The sequence below is a fragment of the Pelodiscus sinensis genome, chromosome 2, assembly GCF_052426305.1.
Source record: "Pelodiscus sinensis isolate ZL-2025 chromosome 2, ASM5242630v1, whole genome shotgun sequence".
Classification (NCBI taxonomy): domain Eukaryota; kingdom Metazoa; phylum Chordata; order Testudines; family Trionychidae; genus Pelodiscus; species Pelodiscus sinensis.
Genome location: NC_143053.1, coordinates 202300322 through 202321865, shown reverse-complemented (window position 1 = coordinate 202321865; position 21544 = coordinate 202300322). Strand labels below are relative to the sequence as shown.

General features: G+C 43.3%; 1 protein-coding gene across 2 annotated transcripts in view; it reads right to left on the bottom strand.

Moving 5' to 3' along the window:
- The window catches only part of RAPGEF5 (Rap guanine nucleotide exchange factor 5), a 215368-nt gene that overhangs the window by 177151 nt on the left and 16673 nt on the right, over window positions 1–21544 (bottom strand). For both annotated transcript variants that reach the window (XM_075922221.2, XM_075922220.2), the window contains exons 2-3: window positions 2873–2923; window positions 2441–2547 (exon numbers count right to left, since the gene is read on the bottom strand). In XM_075922221.2, coding sequence (XP_075778336.2) covers window positions 2441–2547; window positions 2873–2923 — 158 coding nt within the window. The remainder of the gene's footprint in view (window positions 1–2440; window positions 2548–2872; window positions 2924–21544) is intronic.

Here is a 21544-nt window from a genome sequence, read left to right as displayed (position 1 = left end):
CGTAAGTGCGGATCCGACATAAGTCGGATCCGTGTAAGTCGGGGACTGCCTGTAGAAACAGTTGTATCATGTTCTGAGTAATAATGCACTCTAGAGGACCCTTGTTTGAAATATTTAATTGTGTGTTGCTGTAGAGTATAAAATCACATCTCTACAAAAAAATTGTTGCATAGATTTTTAAATGCACAATCTGAGTATTCAGCATTAGCCTTAAATGCTTGGATCTTCAGATATATTGTTTTTTAAATAATTTCTGCAGAAGATCACCCTTACCTAAAATACAAGTAAGCCCAGGCTGACAGCTGGCATGGGGTACTCATTTAATAAGATTAGATTTAGGTTGGACCTCCCTTATCCAACCCCCTCAGGACCTGATTGGTCCCAAACAAGGGGATTTGCTGAACAAGGGGAGGTCCCTCCCAACATGACCCATGCAGACCCCAGCTAGGACTCCAGCTGAGCCCCACTGCTGCCTGCCCAGCCATGGCTCCTTAGGCTGGAGCTCCATGGCTTCTGGGGCTGTCGGCCCCTGCTACCACCCAGTAGCAGGGGCCAGAACTCCCTGCTGCCTCAACACAGGGCTCCTGGCTGAGTCACACCACTATCCTCTCCCCCTTCCTCCCACCATGTGGCTGACCTCCTTACTCCTGGACTCTGAGGTCCAGGAACATCTGTTGTCTGGCCAAAACAGAGTCCCAGGCAAGGGAGGTAAAACCTATATGGCCTCAATCTGTTGGATGATGACCATCTGCCTCTAACTCAGAGGCGTCCCAATTGGGACATCACATACAGCAATATATTAATTTCCCACAAACAAGGTGAAGTACCTATATTCTTGAAATGCAAAGGCTTTGATCAACTTAACAAAGGAAGATGTCACATGACAATTAAAAATTGTATTCTACATCATTAGTGGCTTTGTGAGATAAATGTATGTACATAACTGAGCATTATATTATGTATGTACAGTATATATACTAGAAGATTTACCTGGAGTTAGTCAGATTCTTAACTCAATTTCTGTTTTTCAGAAAATAAAATTAAAATGGAGATATTTCATTTGAATCATTGCTCTGGGTTTAGGCTGGGGATGAGGGGTTCAGTATGCAGGCTTCCCCAGGGAGAGAAGACTACCCCAACCCTCGCACAACTGCAGCAGCTTGGGGCTAGGTGAGAAGTTCCTCTCCATAGATCTAGCGGGCACAGCCAGGAAAGAGATGCATCTCCCCTGTCTGGGGCAGGCCCAGGTTTGTTTGCTGCCCGCACTCCCCAACCAGAGTGAGGAATACAGCAAACTGCACAATCCCCTCACTCTTTGACAAAGGGGAACAGCCAATCACATCCTTATTTGAATTGGGAATGGTAAAGCTTCAGCCCTCCCCCCACTCTCTCTAAAGGGCATCTGGGGGATGAGAGGCTTGGGGTTGGGGCAGTCCTAGGCGGGGTGGGGGGAAAAGGGAGCACTCCAGCCTTCCAACTGACTAGTGATTCTGTATCTTTTCTGTGTGGTTTTATGAGAAACAATCCCATCCCAGACATAGCCTGTTGTCTTAACATAACAAAACCCTTACCTTGATTTAAGTCATCATGAGGAAGTGGCATACTAAATTCAGTAGTCCTAGCTCTTACCATTTCAGAGGAGTTCAACAAGCCCACACACAGACAGACTCTCTCAAATATATAGAAGATTTTTTTGTAAATAGATCAATGTTGAACATGGAACTAGCCAGCCCGAATATTGAACCTTCAACCTCATGCTTAAAATTCTTCTTCATTATAGATGTAAGCAATAGAGCTAAGCATTATAATACAAATAATCTTGACTTGGGAGCGGGGCTGAGCCTTTTTATTAGGATTTCTTTGCATTACTTGCAAGCAATAGCCTCACTTTTAAATTTGACAAAAATAAACAATCTGCATTTTGTTTTTAAACACACCACTTGAATTAATGGTATTAAAACAAAACCCTGTGATTTTTGCATGATTGAAAACAGGAAGACGACTTGCACTGTTGCATGATGTGGTTATACAGTCTTCATTTCATTGTCATGATATTGTGTAAATTACACTTAGGATCACTATAGTAAGAGAGATGTAGCCGTGTTAATCTGATCTTGCTGAAACAAAAGACAGGACTATGCAGCACTTTAAAGACTAACAAGATGGTTTATTAGGTGATGAGCTTTCGTGGGCAAGAGCCACTTCCTCAGATCAAATAGTGGAAGAAAACTGGCATACCAAAGGAATACGATAAAAAAAGTGAACACATAAAATTGACAAATCTGATTTTAGAACAGAGGGATTACCACCATAATGAAATATGGTAATATTCAGATGCTTATTTATTAAGGGAGCTAATATAAGCCTACTGCCCTCAAATTAGGGCATAAACCAACACACACAAAAAAATACTGCAATTAAAGCAAATTAACATTGTTACCTGCAAATTCCTGTAAGGCACACTCTGTCTTTAATCAGCTCAGAAGCTTGAACTGTAAAAATATTCCTGAGAGCTCTCCCAGCACAGGATGAACTCTCTCCATAAATCTAAAATGAAAAGAGAAATTGGTTGATTATCTAGATACAGAAAGTTATAAACACTTAAATATACAGTTACCAAATTAAGTTAAACTGGTATAAAATTGATTATAACTCATGCGATGTGAGTCTACATCTGGCTTTACACCACAGTAGCTACAAAGATTTTAAATTTTCTAATAGAAACAAGCCAAAAATTGTACAAGTGGCTCTAACTGCCAGCTATATTCATATATTATCAAAAGCCAAGATTAAGCAAGGGAAACAAAATAATTATACTTCCTAGTTCCTACTAAGTTTTTAGAATGTGGAATTAAAACAGTTTTAAAAATACCTTGCTTGAAGGATTTTCCAGGTAAGGATTTGAAATGCGTCTGGACAAGTTCTGTAAAAGAAAGATCGATAATATCACTATCTGTAACCAAATATGGGAGATAGAAGATCTTTCTTTCTCTATCTGTTGAAACATGTTTTTAAATCATTTATAAATTACTGGAGGTATCCTCTGTAGCAGTGGGTAATAATTTTTGATGGGGAGGCACTCCAAGATTTTGGAAAGTGGTCAAGGGCCACACTTTTCTGTGGAGGAGGTGCAGGGTCTAGGATGGTGCAGAAGGGCACATGAGGTAAGGACTGAGGTGCAGGAAATGGGGAGGTCTGAGAAGGAGTTTGGGTGAAGGAGGGGGTTATGTTCTGAGGCAGGGGATTTCGGTACAGGGTCCGGAAGGGCGTCTGGGTGCAAGAGAGATATCTGGCCTTGGTGAGGGGTGTAGGAAAGGGTACAGTGTATGGGAAGGAGTTGTGACCAGGGACAGGGGGTACAGAGGGTTTGGATGGTGACCTGGGGGAGGGAGTTGGGATGCAGGAGGGGCATAGGCGTGCGCCGGGTGTGCCCAGGCACACCCTAATGTCTGGGGCCAGCCAGAAGCTGGAGGAAGAGGGGGATTTGTGACAGAGTACCACAGCCCCTCACTTTAAATTCCCCGCAGACAACTACTGGGCACTGTGGGGCAGAGAGCACGCATGCGTGGCATTTGAGGACGCCACGCAACAGGTGAGAGGGGAAACACCGGGAACTTTAAAACTCAGCAGCCCAGCTCCAAAAGCAGCTGGGGCCCGACTACAGACGGCAGCCTGAGCCATTTTGGCGCCCCGAGGGCATCGGCGCCCCGGCCCTGCAGCACCACGCGGTGCCCTGGCGGTGTCCCCGCCCCATCCTACTGCACGGCACCCTGGGGGCGCCCCTCCCCAGCACTGCAGCTTGGGCTGGCTCTGACTCCAGCCCTGCAACTGTAAGGCAGAAGCTGAAGGTAAGGGGGGAGGGGAGAAATAAGAGGAAGGGGTGGGAGAGGAAGGAGCTTTTGCAGTGGGGGGGGATGGTGGAGGAGGAAGAAAGGGAAAGGGGTGGAAGGGGCTTGTATGGACGGGGGAAGGGAAAGAAAAGGGAAGGCACCAAAGGGACAGGGTAGAGGAGACAAATGCTAGGGGGCGAAGTGGAGACGATGAGGAAAAGGGCAGGAGGGAGGTGTCAGTGGGAGGGGGGACAGGGTGAAGCTGGAAGAGGAGAGGGTAAGGGCATTGGGGATTGGAGAGGGAGGTGCTGGGAGAAGGCTTGACAGAAGGGGTAGGCATGAGGAAAGTGGGGTTGGAGTAAGTCATGTGTGAGGGCACAGGGGCATGAGGGGAATGGGGGAAGAGGGTGGTGAAGGGGTGGGCATCAGGGAAAAAAGGGCAAAGAGGGCAGGGGCAGTGAGGGAAGGGGGAGGCACCAGGAGGGTGCAGGGGTAAGGGAAGGTGTAGGGGCCAGGGGTTTCTGGGGGTGAAGCAGACGGGCAGACACCTGCAGGGGACGGATCAGCACCAGAGGAGAGAGGCGAGGGAGGCGTTAGATGAAGGGATGAAGAGGGGTAGCTCACATGATCAGAGTGGGGCTACTGGAGGAGTGGGCATGGGGGGCGAGAAGGGCTGGTGGAGGGGGTCAGGTCTCAGGAAGGCTGAGGGCAGTGAGAAGGGCAGGAGTCAGGACAGCAGAGGAGGGTGAAGGGTTGGGGGGCAGCAGGCACCAGGGGAGTTGATGGAGCAAGGGGAGGAGACATGGCAGCAGAGGGGAAAGGTAAAGGTTTATAAGATATTTATTAATAACTTGGGTGCCACAATGGCACATCCACACAAGCCACATGAATTCAGTACTGGTGCACAACACAAAATTCATTCTGCTCATGGGAGGAAACTCTTAGAGGGAACACTTCCCCCGCCCCTCTCCCCCAACCTCTCCACCCCTGCATTAATGTGTCACGCATTGGATTAATGCAATTGCAGGATAGTTGCATGGAGGGTTGGTGGGGGCCAAACTAATCCCTATTGGTAGGAGGATGGTGGGAAAAGTCCTTGGGGAGGAGGGGGGTGACATCACTTTTTACTTTTGGTCATGTGCCCATCTTGCCCAGAGACAGTTACCTCCGGGGGCAAGGCTAATAGGGGTCAGGGTGTGTTTAATGGGGGGATCAAAGTACATTTTTAAAAAATTCTTTGGGTGCACACCCTAATGAAATGTACTGCGCACGCCTATGAGGAGGGGCAGAGGGATGCCAGAGGCAGGCCCTATCTGGGAGGCACTTATATAAGTGTCTCCCAGCAAGCAGCCCTCCCAAGGCAGGCAGGGCTCCCTCCCTGCTGTAGCCCCAGACTACTTGAAAATGCAAGCTGCTCTCTCTATATGGTTCTCAGCTCTGGGAGGTGGGAGCGGCTTGCCCTTTCCCCCCCCTCCCATCCCCCAGGCCAATCTCTCAGCTCCTTTTGGTTTGTTGTTTCTGGCCAATAGGTGCTGAAGATTGGGCTTGAGGTGGGGAAATCACACGAAGCCTCCCCATTCCTCCAAAGCAAAGAGGCATATGGAGACGTCCTCGCTTAATCTGTGGCTGCTGCATTCCTGAGGGTTCTGGCACAGTGTTCGTGGCCAGATACGATGGCTTGCTCACCCCACCTGCTCTGTAGCCTTCTAGTCCTTTGTGCGTGTGTGTTCACATCATAAAGACCTGTAGTAGGACCAGTATTTTTTAATCATCTGAAAAGGGAGGTGAACAGTAGGGTAGCACTATGCAGCTGATGCAAAATTATTTAGGTTATTTGGGACCAGAGTAAACTGTGATGAACTTCAAGAAAGACCTAAACTAACTAGATGAATGGGAAACACGAAGGGAAAGTTAATTGTTGATAAATGCAAAGTAAGGCATATTGGTAGGGAAAAAAAATTAAAACTACTCATATGTTTCCAGAGTGCTTACTTGACTATCCACTTAACTAGTAAAGGGACCTGGGTGACACTATAGACAGCGATCAATAAGACATTAAGGCCATCTATAAATCAACAGCATGTCTAATGTGTAGTACTTGTTTCCCTCATCTCAAAAGAAAAAAAATCACCACTCACCCTAAGATAACATTCAATTGCATTATAAGATGGAAAATTCAAATGGGTTCAAGGAAATTTTTTCATGAAATGCACACAAATTGTGGAACTCACTGCTATGAGAAGACATGGAGACCAAGAATTTAGCAAGATTCAAAAAAGTGACAGGATGTTTACAGGAAATCAAAATATCCAGAGTTCTCATCATTACCAACAATAATTTTGGAAGGAATATTTAATGTGTTGCTGCAGGGCTTAGCCACTCTATTAGAGATCAAGATGAAGCCCCTGCTGGCTATGGGTTTCTTACATCAGACTCTGCTGAATCTAGTTATGTACAGCGCTAGACAGGATAGTGGACTGGATGTCTATTTGTCTGATTCAGTGTGGCATTCATATGTTCTTAGAAGCTGCCCACCATACACTTAAGCTCAATTTGCAAATGCTGTCTAAAAATCCCAGAACTGCAGGAACAACAACTTTGCAGGTCAGGATAAAGGTGCTCTGGCAGAACAGTATTAGGTAGGTTTATCTAGGTCAGTGGTTCCCAATCTTTGCGAGCATCTGGACCCCTTGTCAATCTATTAAAATTTCATTGACCCCCACCATGGGGGAGGAAAAAAAAGGAAAAGAAAAAAGTGAAAAAAGAAAAAAGAAAAAAGAAAAAAATTGGGGCCCAATCCTTACTTTTAAACTTTCCATGGATCCCCTGCAGTACCGTCATGGACCACAGGTTGGGAACTACTGATCTAGGGAAATATGCAACTGCTGAAAACTTTCTCTGTTTACACATGTAGACACATGGGGTAGGTGACTCCTGTGTAGCTGACTGTTTCCCCCTCCCCCAGCTGCTGCCTCCAAAAGCTATCAGAGGCAGCAGCGGAGGATGGGAGGAAGGATAGCAGGAGCCAATGTTTGTGGGGAAATGGCTTTTAAGCTGGCTCCCCACAAGAACTGGCTCCAACCAACCTCCCCTATCCCATGCTGCTACTTATGTATGCAGTACAATGGGAGGGGGCAGGTGGCTCCTTGCACATACCAGCTCCCACCTCCTCCCCCCACACTGTGCTGCTGCCTCAATAACTCTAATACAGACGTAGCAGGGCGGAGGAGGCTGCGTCTAACTGTGCACATTAGACAGTTACCCCGGTCTCATCAGTTAACCATGTACACATTCACATCCCTAGTATAAGGATTGCATTGAACATGTACGAGCATGGGCAAGGCAACATTATTAATGCCTTACTTCATGAATAGACCAAATCTGCATAAAAACATTAAATATAAATTGTTAATGAAAAAGCCTCATATGAAAACACTACAGCGGTTACTGAACACATTTCAGAACTACCTCATTTTTTATTTATTTAATGGAACTGAAGAGACAAAGAACAACTAGACAACACTTCTTTCATTTCCAAAGCTCATTACAAATATTACTCTGGTTCTATGATCCTTATGTGATAGGAGGAAATTCAGGAAGCAAACAAAATGAGACTAAACCTACTTTCCTTTCTCCCATATTCCCCCCCACCCACGCAAAAATATCATAAAAACACCACTCGCTCTAACATGCATGTTATTACAACATACTGTAATGCTTCACCTGACTTGTTTTCCAAATCTTTTGTGTAGTTACTGATTCAGTATCTACAAACCTCACTTATTGTAGCTGTATATCCAGTTTAAGTTGATATCCTCTATACTCTGAACCGGACACTGACAATAATATTATTTGTCAGCTGGCTAATAAATTAGAATACATAAGACTGCAAATTCTCACAATTCCAGGGAAAATTCCACCGTAGGCAAGGACAATAATGCTTCACTGAAGTAAACCTACACTACGGAATTACATCAACATAAGTCATATCTGTGTACAGGCACAGCAGTTCTTTGATCAGTGTTACATGTCCACAATGTCAGCCGTGCATGTCCTCACCAGGAGTGCTTACACCAATTTAACTGTCATTCCTGGGCTTCTGAAAGGAGGCAGAAGTTAATCCAAGCAATGCAGTATCAACACTAACATCATATTGATAACACTACATCAACTTAAATACTATGCCTGTCACAGTGGGGGGAGGGAGGGGAGAATGATTAAGTCTGTGTAGTTGGCAAGTTACATCAATGGGAACAATATTTTAGTACAGATGCTTAGAGATTGGTCAACATAACCAAAATACTTTTTCTCCTTGCCTGAAAGTTAATTTTAAACCCCTATCAATACTGTGATATTAGGCTGCCAGATACAGTAGTGGAAAAATAGGGAATCAATGAAGTTGCATGTACAAAAGGGCAGGTAGACTGTAAGTGATACAACCTTGGGTGGAATACTGTAACCTTTAATGTCAAGGCTTACCTCACAGGAAATCCTGTTCAAGAAAGAATTTCATATTAATTTTCCACTAAACTATAATAAATTAAGAAAGTTCAGTATTTGCAATTAAGCATTTTTATGCTACCAAGTTAGAGCAATACACCTGAGCTGAAAGATTGTAAACGAAAGGGACTAAAACAATATAGCATAATTGTAAGGATACAAGAAATAAATCAGGAATGTAACTATAGTGAGCCTGAGACAGAGGAACCACTGCATTTTGCCTGGTGGGTAGAGCTAAGCCAGCCCTGCCTCCCCCATGCAGAAGCAGAAATGAGGACCAGGAAACGTTAGAGGGAGTCCATCTGGTCAGGTAGGCCAGATCCAGCAAAGGAGGCAAATATCTCTAGCCCACTGCAGGACTTTGGACCAGCCTTAGCTACGTGGCACTCTGCTCCGGAGGAGACAAACTGGGGAAAAATTGCCGTGACTGCTGTCCACCATTTACCCATGAGGAGACATACAACGACAGTGAAGCCACACCCATTAACCGTGGTAGGAATAGTTCCAAACACCAGACGTTAGCCTATTTCTTAGAGGATCCCTGCTGCCCCAGTTGTGACACTTGCCCTGGGGCCTGGTGGAATAGGGTGGGCCACAGCCTCCCCTGCTACCAACCTCAACCATAGGTGGCAGCCTACTCATCTTAGGCCAGATTTGTGCCTTGTTTGTGGTTTGCCCCAACCAGAAAACTGCAAGCCCTTCAACTGTTTGCCATCTGCCTTAGCCAGGGAACTAGGATAAAAAACTGCTCAATTGCTTACTGCTCTGCCCTGCTTAAAGAACGAGAACCCAGACTATAGTTTTTGTCTGCCCTAACCAGAATGCCCAGGCTAAAGACTGCTGGTTACTCAGCCCTGCCCATCTTTCATTCCACCTATGTTTGCAGTGTCAGCTCCTAGTGTAAACAGTAACTAAGCTGAAATCTGGTAGCTCAACAAAGATCTGATGATAAAGTAACATCTACTTTCTTTTGGGTGATGACATTAGAAGGAAACACGTGTGCTTACATATGTGCTTTACAGATTGTGGCAAAGTTATAACTTGTGCCCTTGTTTGGAAACAGGGCCAAGGTTGCTGTAAAGCAGCTCTGAAAGTGAACAAGTTATTGTTAACTAAAGTGGTAAACACTTGTACAGTTTCACAATCAATATTTCATACTGCCTTGTAAGTTCTAGGAGCATATAGATCTAAAACAAGACTGGGTATGCAAGCCTCTTGAACTGCACTTAGTCCATACAATGTGTCATAAATGCAGCAGTTTGCTAGATAATTGAAAATATTAATCAGATTCTCAGATTTGTCAAAGTAAGTTAAAAGGGTTGACTATTCTAGATCCATTAAGAAGATGACCCTGATGAATTGCCATGTACGTAAATTGACCAAAATATCTTATTCCTTTGCTCTAGATTGGTGTTTCTAACACAGAAGGAAAACAAAGTTAAGAACCAATTGACATGAGTGAAGCTCTGTTCTGAGGAACTCAGTCAAAAATCTAAGCAAAGTTACGTTTCCAAGTGTTATTTTCTGCGGTGGCTATTATTTGATTCTAAAAAACTGAAGGTTATATTGAATTAATCTTCTAACTTGCTAGAAAATCATAGTTCAATATTATTTCTATCTTCACATATCCTTTATTAAACTTAACAAGAAATAGTTTGGTAGCACTTTAAAGACTAACAAAACATGTAGATGGTATCATGATGCTACCATCTACATATTTTGTTAGTCTTTAAAGTGTTACCAGAATATTATTTGTTTAAGTTTATCCTGTACAGACTAACTCAGCTACCCCCTGAACCCTTTATTAGTTAAGGATAGTTAATAGAACTAAATTTTAATGTGAAAGTCCTTTATCATATAAGGAGTCACAGGTTGTGTAGTGAGGAAGGCTGTTATCTATGGGACCTCTGCCTCATGTAATCTAGAAGCTGGAAGGTGAAACTGAGTGCCTGAAGACAAAAATTACCTTTTAGTGAAGGCAATAAAAGGCCACCTAGCAGAACTGATTTCTCTGCCTCTGTCAAACTTTCTACCCTGAAATCAGAATTTTGGCAGGTGGACATTAATTGTGCAGCATCTGGCAAATTTCATTGTCTTTCTAAGATTGAGATAACAATACTCTTACATTTTCAGCTCCCCTACAAGAAGATCTCTGTTAATATCTGTAAAGCACTTGGACTTTGGTGATGACTCACTATAACAAACATCAATAGAAATGTATAATTCTGTATTCAAAGCAAAGTTTAGGTATGTAGAAAGTAAGACCATACTCTAAATCAGGGCTACTCAACTTTGGAAGCCCCAGGGGTCGCAATGATATTAACAGCCCATGCAATGGGCTGCAACTTAAGTGCGATTGCATATACAGTACATCCAAATACATATGCAAATAGATTATTTCACACTGACAGGCGTGAATACAAAGATTAAGGCAAGGCTATACAACATGCAGGCCCCATTTAAGTCAGTTCTACTGATATACAGGCAGTCCCCGACTTATGTCGGATCCACAGTTACGAACGGGGCTCCCCCGGAGGACACGGACTGAGGGACCTCGTGGTCCTGCCGCCCGTGTACTCCGGGGCTTTCTCCGCATCTCCCTGGTCTGCAGACCAGGAAGACGCGGAGCAAAGCTGTGGAAGGGCTCGGGCAGCGAGGCAGCCCAGGCGCGCCTGAGCTGCTCTGCTGCCGGCTTCCCCGAGGCTTTGCAAAGGTGCGGAGAGGCTCGGGCAGCGAGGCTTTGCCCGAGCCCCTCCCCCCGCAGCTTTGCAAAGCCTCGGAGAAGCCGGCAGCGGGACAGCCCAGACGCCCCGCGGCTGTCCCGCTGCTGGCGTCCTCAGAGGCTTTGCTCCCCGTCTCCCTGGCAGACCAGGGAGACTGGGAGCAAAGCCGCGGAGGACCCAGGTGGCGGGACCACGGTGCGTCTTGGTCCGCCGCCCGCGTCTTCCTGGTCTGCTGGGGTGGGGGGGGGGGGGCGCAGCTAGTACGCCCCTCTCCCCCCCCCCCAGCAGACTAGGCTTTTCTCCAGACGCCTGTGGCAGAGCAGCTGGGGCGCTGCCGGTTGGTTCCGCAGCACCGCTCTGGGCGCTACTGGAGCATCCCAGCAGCACCCCAGCTGCTCTGCCCCAGGCGTCCCCAAGTCAGCCGCTACTGAAACTGACCAGCGTTGACTACAGGAAGCCCGAGGCAGAGTTGCTCTGCCCCAGGCTTCCTGGAATCAGCTGCTGATCAGTTTCAGCAGCAGCTGACTTGGGGACGCCTGCGGTTCTTAAGTTGATTCTGTATGTAAGTCAGAACTGGCGGTCAGTTTCAGCAGCAGCGGCTAAATCTGGATGCCAGTTCCGACTTACATACAGATTCAACTTAAGAACAAACCTACAGTCCCTATCTTGTACGTAACCCAGGTACTGCCTGTATATAAAATGCAATATTTACCCGATCTCCACCTACATGACAGCACTTTTAATGAGCAATGACAGTCCAGGAATTCAACTATTAAAATGCATCTCAACAGAAGACAATTATATTGAATTGCTGTTGTGGAACATGTTCCTAGTGGAGGCCATTTTCAAAGGATCCCACCTGCGGGCCGCATGTTGAACACTGCATAAACCCAAACTGGACCATGGGCCGCAAACAAACAGACCATGGGCCGCATGTGGCCTGCGCGTTGAGTAGCTCTGCTATGGTTGCCACGTGTCCGCTATTGAACCGGACAGTCCAGTATTTGGACTTCGTGTCCGGTAAACAAATTGAGAAAATACCGGACATATAAATGTCTGGTATTTTCTAATTAAGGAAGTTTTTCTGCATTTTCCGGGCCTAGCTCAGCACCCAACAGAAGCCTGCTCAGGATACACGGTAATTAAAGGGGCTGCAACCGCATTTTGGCTCCACCACTAATCTCCAGCCCCCCAGCTTTCCCTGGTTACTCCCCGGCACATTTATTTTTTGCTCGACAAATTTTTGCCCAGTATTTTTTTTAAACCATCTGGCAACCCTAAACCCTGCTTTAAATTATCAGGCTAAAAATAAATATTTCAAAGCTGCCTTCCTTTCTTAGTGCTGCCAGTCCTGTGCATGTGATGAGCATTGACTTCGCTATCTAGAAAAACTTAAACAAATACTTCTGCAGCACCTTAGAGATGAACAAAAAATGTGGACTGGAATCATGAGCTTTCGTGGGCACAATTCACTTCTTCAGATGAATGGAGTAAGGGGTCCAGGATCCAAATAACTAACAGAGAAAGAGAGGGGATGGAGAGGAAAAGAGAAGGGGAAAAATATATATTGTCAATGAGGCTACGTCTAGACTACAGGGTTTTTGCGGGATACCAGAGGTATAAACCCAGCTACATCCAAGGAACGTGTTTGCTCTTCCGGAAAAAAAAAAAAAAAAAAAAAAAGCAGAAGAGCAAACTCACTCTTTCGGGGAGCCCTTTATGCCTCATGAAAAGAGGAATACGGGCTCCGCTGAAATTGCGGAGCTTTTTCCGAAAAGCCCCGTAATCTAGACCTAGCCTTAGAGAGCAACCATGCTAGGTGAAAGGTCCCAAGCATGTGCACGCTAGCTTTGCCTTAGCTCAACATACAGGATATGGCCTTGTGTCAGTCCCTTTATGAAAAGTCCCTTGTGTTACAGCCAAACCGCAATACAAACCTTCTGTAACTTATTATAATAAACATATTATAAAACCATAAGGAAATATTAAATCTATGTATCTATAGGCAAGCAAGCAGGTTAGCCTTATAGGCTACAGTTATGCTTTATTCGTATCATAAGCATATTTTCATAAAGAATATGGATTGGAATGTCTCAGCATATATTAGTTGGGGTCCTGGGAAAAAATAGTATATGATCATGCAATTCAAGACTTAATTCTTGTGCTTCTGAGGTTTCTTACAGCGATTAGAAAAATGTCCTGTCGGCGTGGTTAGACACTGGAATACATTGCCTAGGAAGGCTGTGGAATCTACATCTCTGGAGATATTTAAGAGCAGGGTAGATGGTCATACCAGGGATGGTATAGGCAGTGCTTGGTCCTGCCGTGAGGGCAGGGGACTGGACTCAATGACCTCTCGAGGTCCCTTCCAGTTCTAGTGTTCTACAATTCTATTTATACATTTCTTGCAAATTTACTTAAAGTCCTTTGTTTTTTTTAATGAAAACAATAGTTAAATACAAATAGTATAGTGCAGGAGTGGGCAAAATCAGGGCCAGGGGACAGATGCAGCCCACCAAATATTTCTCTAGGGCCTGGTCAGCTGATTAGCAGAGGTGCATACTTACAGCTGGCAGCATGCCACCTTGCTGCACCCCATAGCTGAGCTGCTCCCAGGATTCTCCTGCTAGCTGTGCAGAGAAGACGGGAGTGCTGAAGTCAGGGTGTGCCCCTGTACCCCTTCTCTGCAGAGCAGGAGTCAAGGACAGGGAGAGAGAGAGAGAGAGAGCAGAGCTGCTCCAACCAATCATGGATGGTAAGTGATTCAGAGAAGTGACAGTCTTAAGAGGCAGTACTCTGTTGCTAAGATTTCTCTGCTCCTGCTCTCTCATACACACACTCTTCCTCCCTCCCCCCCATACTCCATCTCAACACAATGGGCAGGGTGGAGACAACAGAGCAGAACGCCAGCTGTTGGCTTGGCGTCAAGCCCTGAAGACAGCAGTAAGGTTGGCAATACCATATCATGCCATCTTTCTCTGCTGCTCTTGGTGGTGGCTTTGCCGTCAGAGCTGGACTCCTGGCCAGCAGCTGCTCTTCTCCAACTGTCCAACTCTGAAGCGACCACCCTTGCCAGATACAGCACAGAAGTAAGGGTATCAGTACCAGCGTCTCCCCTACTATAACCTAACATTGCGACCATCCCAAAACTCTTTGGCACAGGTCCCCTACAATTACAAAATCATGACACTTCAGATTTAAATAGCTGAAATCATGACATTTATGATTTTTAAAGTTCTATTACCATGAAATTGACCAAAATAGATCACAAATTTTGTAGGGTCCTTGGTATGACCCATAACAACTTAACAAGAGGCTCTGAAGTGTAATCAAGACAATCTACTTGAATGTAAATTTTGAAGAGATGTCACAGGCCAGCAATAATTAACCCATTTATTTGTAATAAATAATCAAGGAAAAACTTTAACAAATAGTCTAGGAACACCTTAAAGACTAGCAAAATATGTAGATATCACCATGAGCTTTCGTGGGTATAACCCACTTCTTCAGATGAAATCAAAGGTAGGGTAGATTGTCAAGTGTATTTATCTGTCCACCTCTATCTTTCAGAGGGGAAGCCGAGTTAGTCTGTTACAGGAAAAAAAATTTAAAAAAATAGTCTGGTAGCATTTAGTTCTGGACTTCCAACACTCCAGTCATCTGAAGAAGTGGGCTGTGCCCATGAAAGCTCATGATACCATCTACATGTTTTGCTAGTCTTTAAAGTGCTATCAGACTATTTGTTGTTTATGTTTTACCTAATTCTTGTTAGAGTATAACAATGTGATCTAATTAGCTTATAGATGCTAATCATGTTCCTGTATCAATGCTTCGTTACTGTATTCGGTTTACTGAAAGATCAAAAGGAGATATCATTTAGATGGGACTTGTTGTTAGCAGTATTATCCTAATTTCTCGTTGAAACTGCAATCTCACATAGTAAACTACCTGTGAATGATTTTGACAGTTTGAATGGCTAATTGCCTTATGTTAATGAATACCATTAGCTTACTTGTATATGCATTGGAAATAGAAGATTAGCTTCACAGCAACATTCTGCATTGCCCATTCTTCATCAGCGAAAGGTCCTGCTGGGACAATTGCTGTCAAGAGCCTTATCACCTTGCTAAAGGACTATAAAGAAAAAGCCCCCACTGCACCATCACTAGAGTGCTTAAACTTTGAAAGTGGAAAAAATATAATTCATAAGAATGAGATCTTCTAAACAATTACTGTATTTAGAATAACCTTAAATTATCAAAATACAGGACTATGTAGCACTTTAAAGACTAACAAGATGGTTTATTAGATGAGCTTTCGTAGGCCAGACCCACTTCCGCAGATCAAACAGCAGAAGAAAATAGTCACAACCATATATCTGGTGTAGCTGAAACAAAATACAGGACTATATAGCACTTTACATTTCTATCTTAAATTATCAAAGAATGTAAACAAAGCTACACCCGGACTGCCTATAGAACTGTAATTTCTAAATGGATTCCAGAAAGACACACACTCATTAGCAGCCTCACCATCTCAGTTATGCAACTGACATAAGAACTTTCATATATCTGTAAGTATATTTTTCCCCTTTTATTCATGTCTAAAACTAAAAGTTTTAACAAAGGATTGGCAGCTGTGTGACTATTGGGTAAGATTTCTAACTCATATTGACCTGGGGATTAATGTCCAGTCCTTTGGAACTGGTGGATATAACATATTGTAAGTCTGGTTTTCAGCAGTTACTCACTATATTAGTTTATATATAAGTTTTTCCTGTTACAGACTAACTCTACTACCCCTCTGAAGCTTTTATATTAGACCAGTCTGTTTAGTTGAATGTTGAGCACTCCAGCTCTTGAAGGGAACTATATTCAGCTTCCTGGTAACTAGTGGTATTACAGAAGCTCTTGGCTACTAGCATGGTGACTCTAAAGAGAGACTAAACCACCAGTATCTGGGACCATCTGCCCTACTCCTTGCAGTATTCCCCGATTAAGCATTCTTAGTGTGGCCCATCCAGGCACATGGAGGCAGAAGCACTGCTTGGATATGTAGAGAGCCAAGCAGGATATATAACCCAAAGGTTCTGGTACAGTTTGACTTGCCTAAGCAGTTCCTCTCAGTCTACACTGGGTGGGAAAAAGGGCCTCCATGGGCCAGATTCAGACTGCAGAGGCCCTGCTGCTCCCCTGCCCCAGGCCAATCAGGGCCTGGGGGTGGGGGAGCTGCATGAAACTGCCTTCACCCTGCCCCAACCCTGCAAGGAGCCCACCGCACTTCAAAGTGCCACATGCTCCTCGCAGGGCGGAAGGAGGCTTCCCCCACTCCCCCACTCCAGGCCCTGATTGGCCTTGGGGTGGGGGAGTGTGCCAAGCCTCTTCCAGGGCATGGGTGACTAGCAGGAAGGGGGGGGGGGGGGAGGCAAAAGGGCTGGCTCATCCCCAGACCAATCATGATTGGTCTGGGGTGGGTAGCCCCGCCCCTTACTGTTTAGGTCCCGCCCCTTCTGGCGTGACCCAGATGCTACTTCAAAAAATTTTGAAGTGGCCCCCCAGGCAAAAATTATTGCCCACTCCGGTCTACACTGAGAATTAGAGTCATGCAGTTTATGTATTCCACATTCTGCTGTAAGCCTTGTGAAGTGTAGGCATACCCCTCCCAATATACCAGTGACAAGACCCTGAAATCTAAGAGACCCAACTTCACAGCTCCTCTCCACATAGAACACGAAGGGAAATTGAGCCTAAGTCTCCTATAGGCCATGTGAGTGCCCCAACCACTAGGCTAAGGCAGTACTGCCACCACCTCCTTCTCCTCCCACTACCATTTTGTGAAGGGTATTCATTCTGAAAAGCGTTGACCAAAATGATTCTGCAAATTCATGTTAAATTCCCAAACAGTTTGGAGCTACCATAACTGCATTTTTCAGTGTTTATGTTAAAGTAAAAAAATTTGAACTGCTCTAGTGATAATGGCAGAGCTTCCCAGTGAAAATTCGACCACCATATATTCTAGCACTGCTCAGCACAAATCTAAGAACACATCCTGGTGCTTAATGTCTCAGTTTACTAAGTGCTTTGTTAAATCAAGGCTTAATCCAGTGGCAGTGGCCAGCAATCTGTCTACACGTGCACTCCCAATGTAGCTAATACTAGAATAGCTGACCGAGCATTAGCAACAGCAAAAGTTTCAGGTTGTGTGCACACCAGGGACTTTAAGGTTCAAACATTCTTGTCCTTTCTACTGTGAGCTTGTAAGGCTGTCAACTCACATTTCATATCCTCTATGGTGTCCTCCAGAAAAATAAGGAAGGGAAAAAAACTTTATATTTCTAATATTTGTATAGACACACATAAGCAGGTAAGTAATTTTTTAAAATAAAAGCCTTTTTTGCATCTCAAATAAATAAGAAAAGGCATACATAAAAGATTCCCCCCTTTGCAAATGACATTTTTTTAAATGAACACAAGTTCTACACAGAACTAATTGAAAATTGTTTGATTACTTTTCTTCACAAACAATTCACAAAATACTCAAATTTATTCTTACTTTAAATAATGCCCTGATCTTACAAACGTGCACATATTTAGCTTTCTACAAACAGTACCAGCATTCTTCACATGTGCAAAGTGAAGCATGTGCACAAGTGTTTGTGAGTTCACAGCAATACTGCCCTGATCCAACACTGCACTGAGTAGTCCCAATTTTTTAAATTAAGCATGTGCCTAAGTGCTGTGCTGGATCAGAACCCATGTCCTAGACATAGATATAGTTTGAAAACAATTCATTGAAAATACTCAAACTTCAAAACTAATTCTGCACTGCCAAGTCTAGTTGGCAGTAGTGTTGGTCCTGCTCCCTCACTGGAGGACTTCTGCAACTGTCCAAAGAACAGAAATTGCAAGTGTAATTACAATAGAATAAATACATTTAAGATACTCTTTCAGCAAACATTTGAGCATTCAAGCTTTAAAAAAAAAATCCACTTTTAGATATTCCTGCTCTAGACATTCAGGGACAGCAAACAAAAAGAGTCATAAATATGGCTGAATTGAAATTCACTTTCAAAATTCAAATAAATATTAGCACTACGTTTCCCCTCTATCACTCTCCCTTAGCCATAATATTGCTGTGTTTTTAAAAATTCAGCATGGTTATTTTTCTCCTCAGGTCCTTCTAGACAATAGATATATTCCCTCTCTCCTCAATATCTGCCCCCCACAAACCTGAAAATCAAATCAAAACAATGCCATTCTTCATAAGAAAATAAATTACTTTGATCTTTTATATTCCATTCAGATTAGCCTCAGTAAAAAGCAAATCATTAATCTGTTAATGCCATTATAATGTTAAAAAATAATATGACTGTCATCTAGCTGTGGTTTTAATTAATATAGTTTGGTGGAGTTATAAGTAATTAGCCAAAAAAATTCCGTTTCACTGCAGGACTGAGTGAAACTTTGAAATGAAGCTTTGTTGTATCTTCATGCCATGCCCTCTAACAATGAACTTTAAAAGGCAGCAATTTCTGCATGATACAATGATCATTTAGTCAAAATGCTTAGTCATTTCATGAAGAGCAGCAGAAAAGGGGAAATTTGCTGTATATCATATTACTTCACCACATTCAAGGCGGTATATTGTTATTGTATGTATGTATCAAAACAAGAAGCTCTATACAGAAATATTTGCAGTTTGTAACAAACGTACAATTATGCAACAGTAAAATTTCATGGGATACAAAAGTAGTCCTGATTCCAATCTGTCTTCAGGTGGCAACAAATATTGCTCTTCATTGCTAAGGTATAGAAAATACAGTAGGTGTAGTTCTGGAAGTTCTCTGACTTTCAGAAGATACAATGTATACAATATTACACAACATGCTTTTGTCCTTTTGCTAAAAGATATTTGTAGCAAAGTGCAGGGGTAAGCACCACTGCCAGAATCAAAGCATAATAGGAAATGATCAATGGAATATGTAAATCAAATATAAAAATATTTTTAAAAGTAAATATTTAATTTCAAACTTTTTAAAGCGTCATCCACTGAGGTGTTAAATGAGCAGCCAAAAGGCTATAAAATGAGAAATCTGCTGGGTTTTTTGACACAGGGTTTCCAGGTGACATTTTAAGTTTTCTGAAGATAATCAAGTGGACCATTAGCACAAAGCATTGGCTCAGATTTTTAAATAATTTTACATTAAGGAAGAACAAAAGTAAAGATAAGTCTCCATTAAAAGGCACAGCATTCTCCTCTGGAACAGACAGCAACAACTCTGAAAACAAAGTAGCAGTTCATGCTGCAGAGAGAGTTTTTAATGAATTTAACAAATCCAGTATAAAATAAAACCAACCAACCAAAGGCATTAGGGTTTTATGCCATGTAACAGAGACCCTTTTAGGCTTTCTGACACGTATCAAAATGTCTCAAAACTGATTTATGTCAGTTCACCTACCTATTCCATTTCTTTGCAGGTTATCTTTAAACAATATTCCATTAATTTAGAAACATGTGCTAAATTGCTAATACCCCCATAACCAAGGAAGACTTAGCACATGTGGAGTACATTAGGTCTGATCTTGTAAGCAAAACCTCCACAGGAGTGAACATGAGTTTCTACCTAAATAAATGTTGCAGGATTGGACCAATACCACGTCATTTTACTGGGATGGAGGGAGAGGGCCCTGGTTTGGCTCCAGTGAGCACAAGCATGGCACATGCAGAGCCCCAACCTACACCAGAATTTGCTCTGTGCCTGTTTCCCCTCGTCAAGTGGTTAAAAACTTTGAAATGGAGAACTGCCATGGTAGAAAGAGGAGAAGCCTGAACTGATGATAGAGCTTCACCTGAGTCAAGGAAATGTTGGGAGTTAGCATCCAGGCACATGACTATCACCACACTGCCTTCTTGGCTCCAGTATTCTTTCCCCAGTCTTCATTTCTCCTGCTGTTTTTAAGATTGCAAACTCTTTGGGACAGGGAGTGTGTCTTCCTCTGTATTTGGAAAGTGCTCAGCACAGCTTGGGCAATATCAGGATCCAACAATAATCATACTTATACATAACTTTTGCCAAAAGTGAAAGTATAAAACTGAAGGACCAGATAAGGCTAGGTGGAAAATTTAACTCCATCCCTTCAAAGTGACGAAGACACACTTAGGCTTTAGAAAACAAAACAAAGCATCTCACCCAGTTTGAATCTTGAGTTACCGCAAGCCAAACTAGCTCTGGAAAAAGACAGTAATCTTACAATACATAAACAACTAATCCACTATTTTTATTACCCTGTCTGGCTAGCCTGATGAAAGATGAATTGCAGCATTCACTGAATGAATTGTGCTTACAGTCGCATCTTTTGCAGTTTTGCATAAAGAGCTTATCAATGTCAGTCTGGTCCTTCCCTGCCTGGCAGCAGTGTTCCTGAAGCACACAGCAGCTTACTGCTTCACCAGAGCAGCAGTCACTCAGCAGACTGCTCTATACCATATTTGTTCCTCTTGAGTTCGTTACCTAAGAGACACAATAGATTCTCTTCCAACTGGAACCCAGGTTTTCTGAGTCACGACACAGTCACTCATATCATTAAGCTGAACTAGGGTTGTCAATTTTGGCTGGATATATTCCTGGAGGTTTCGACTCATGACAATCTTTAATGAAAAGGATTAATCTTTAAAATCCTGGAGACACCAGAACAATCCCAGAGGGTTCTCAACCCATCCCAAAACTGCAATACATATTTAATTTTATTGCATTTATTTTAATCTGGCACATGCTTCATATATTGCAGAAGCATTAAATTAACATTAATAATTATTTACAGTGCTTGAAACATGCAGAGGAGAAGACATAACCAAAGATTGTGAACAATCTAATTTCAGACTCCATGAAAAGATTAACAGAATAAGGAATATCTGCCGGGGGGGGGGGGGGGGGGGGAGGACAAGGATTATGTGAGGACTTATATGCTTTTTAAGTATAAATTACAATTTTGAGGGGTCTTTAGTTGGCCACTTTCTTATATGGCTCACAAAAGTGCATCTTGAAGAAACATCTAAATAAGCAGATGCCAGCTCCACCAAAGTACTCCATGAGTAAGAACAGCATAGTGTGCATGCAGGGCACACTCTCACTCTCTCTCAGATTGGGGGAGAAATGAACAAACAAGACAGAAGCTGGTGCTGTTGGCATAAATAAGTGTCATGTGCAACAACAAAAAACACAGTATTTTTATATATATACACACACACACACACACACACACACACACACACCCTCCTTCCCCACAAAGGATGTTCTTGACACACACACACACACACACACACACACACACACACACACACACACACACACACCCTCCTTCCCCACAAAGGATGTTCTTTGAAAGAAGGAAGCTTATTACAGCAGAATTCAGTCCAATGATATCAGGTGGTATCAAACAAGTAAAGCTGCAATTCTGTCACATGTATTTTTAGTTAAAAAAAGTCAGGGAC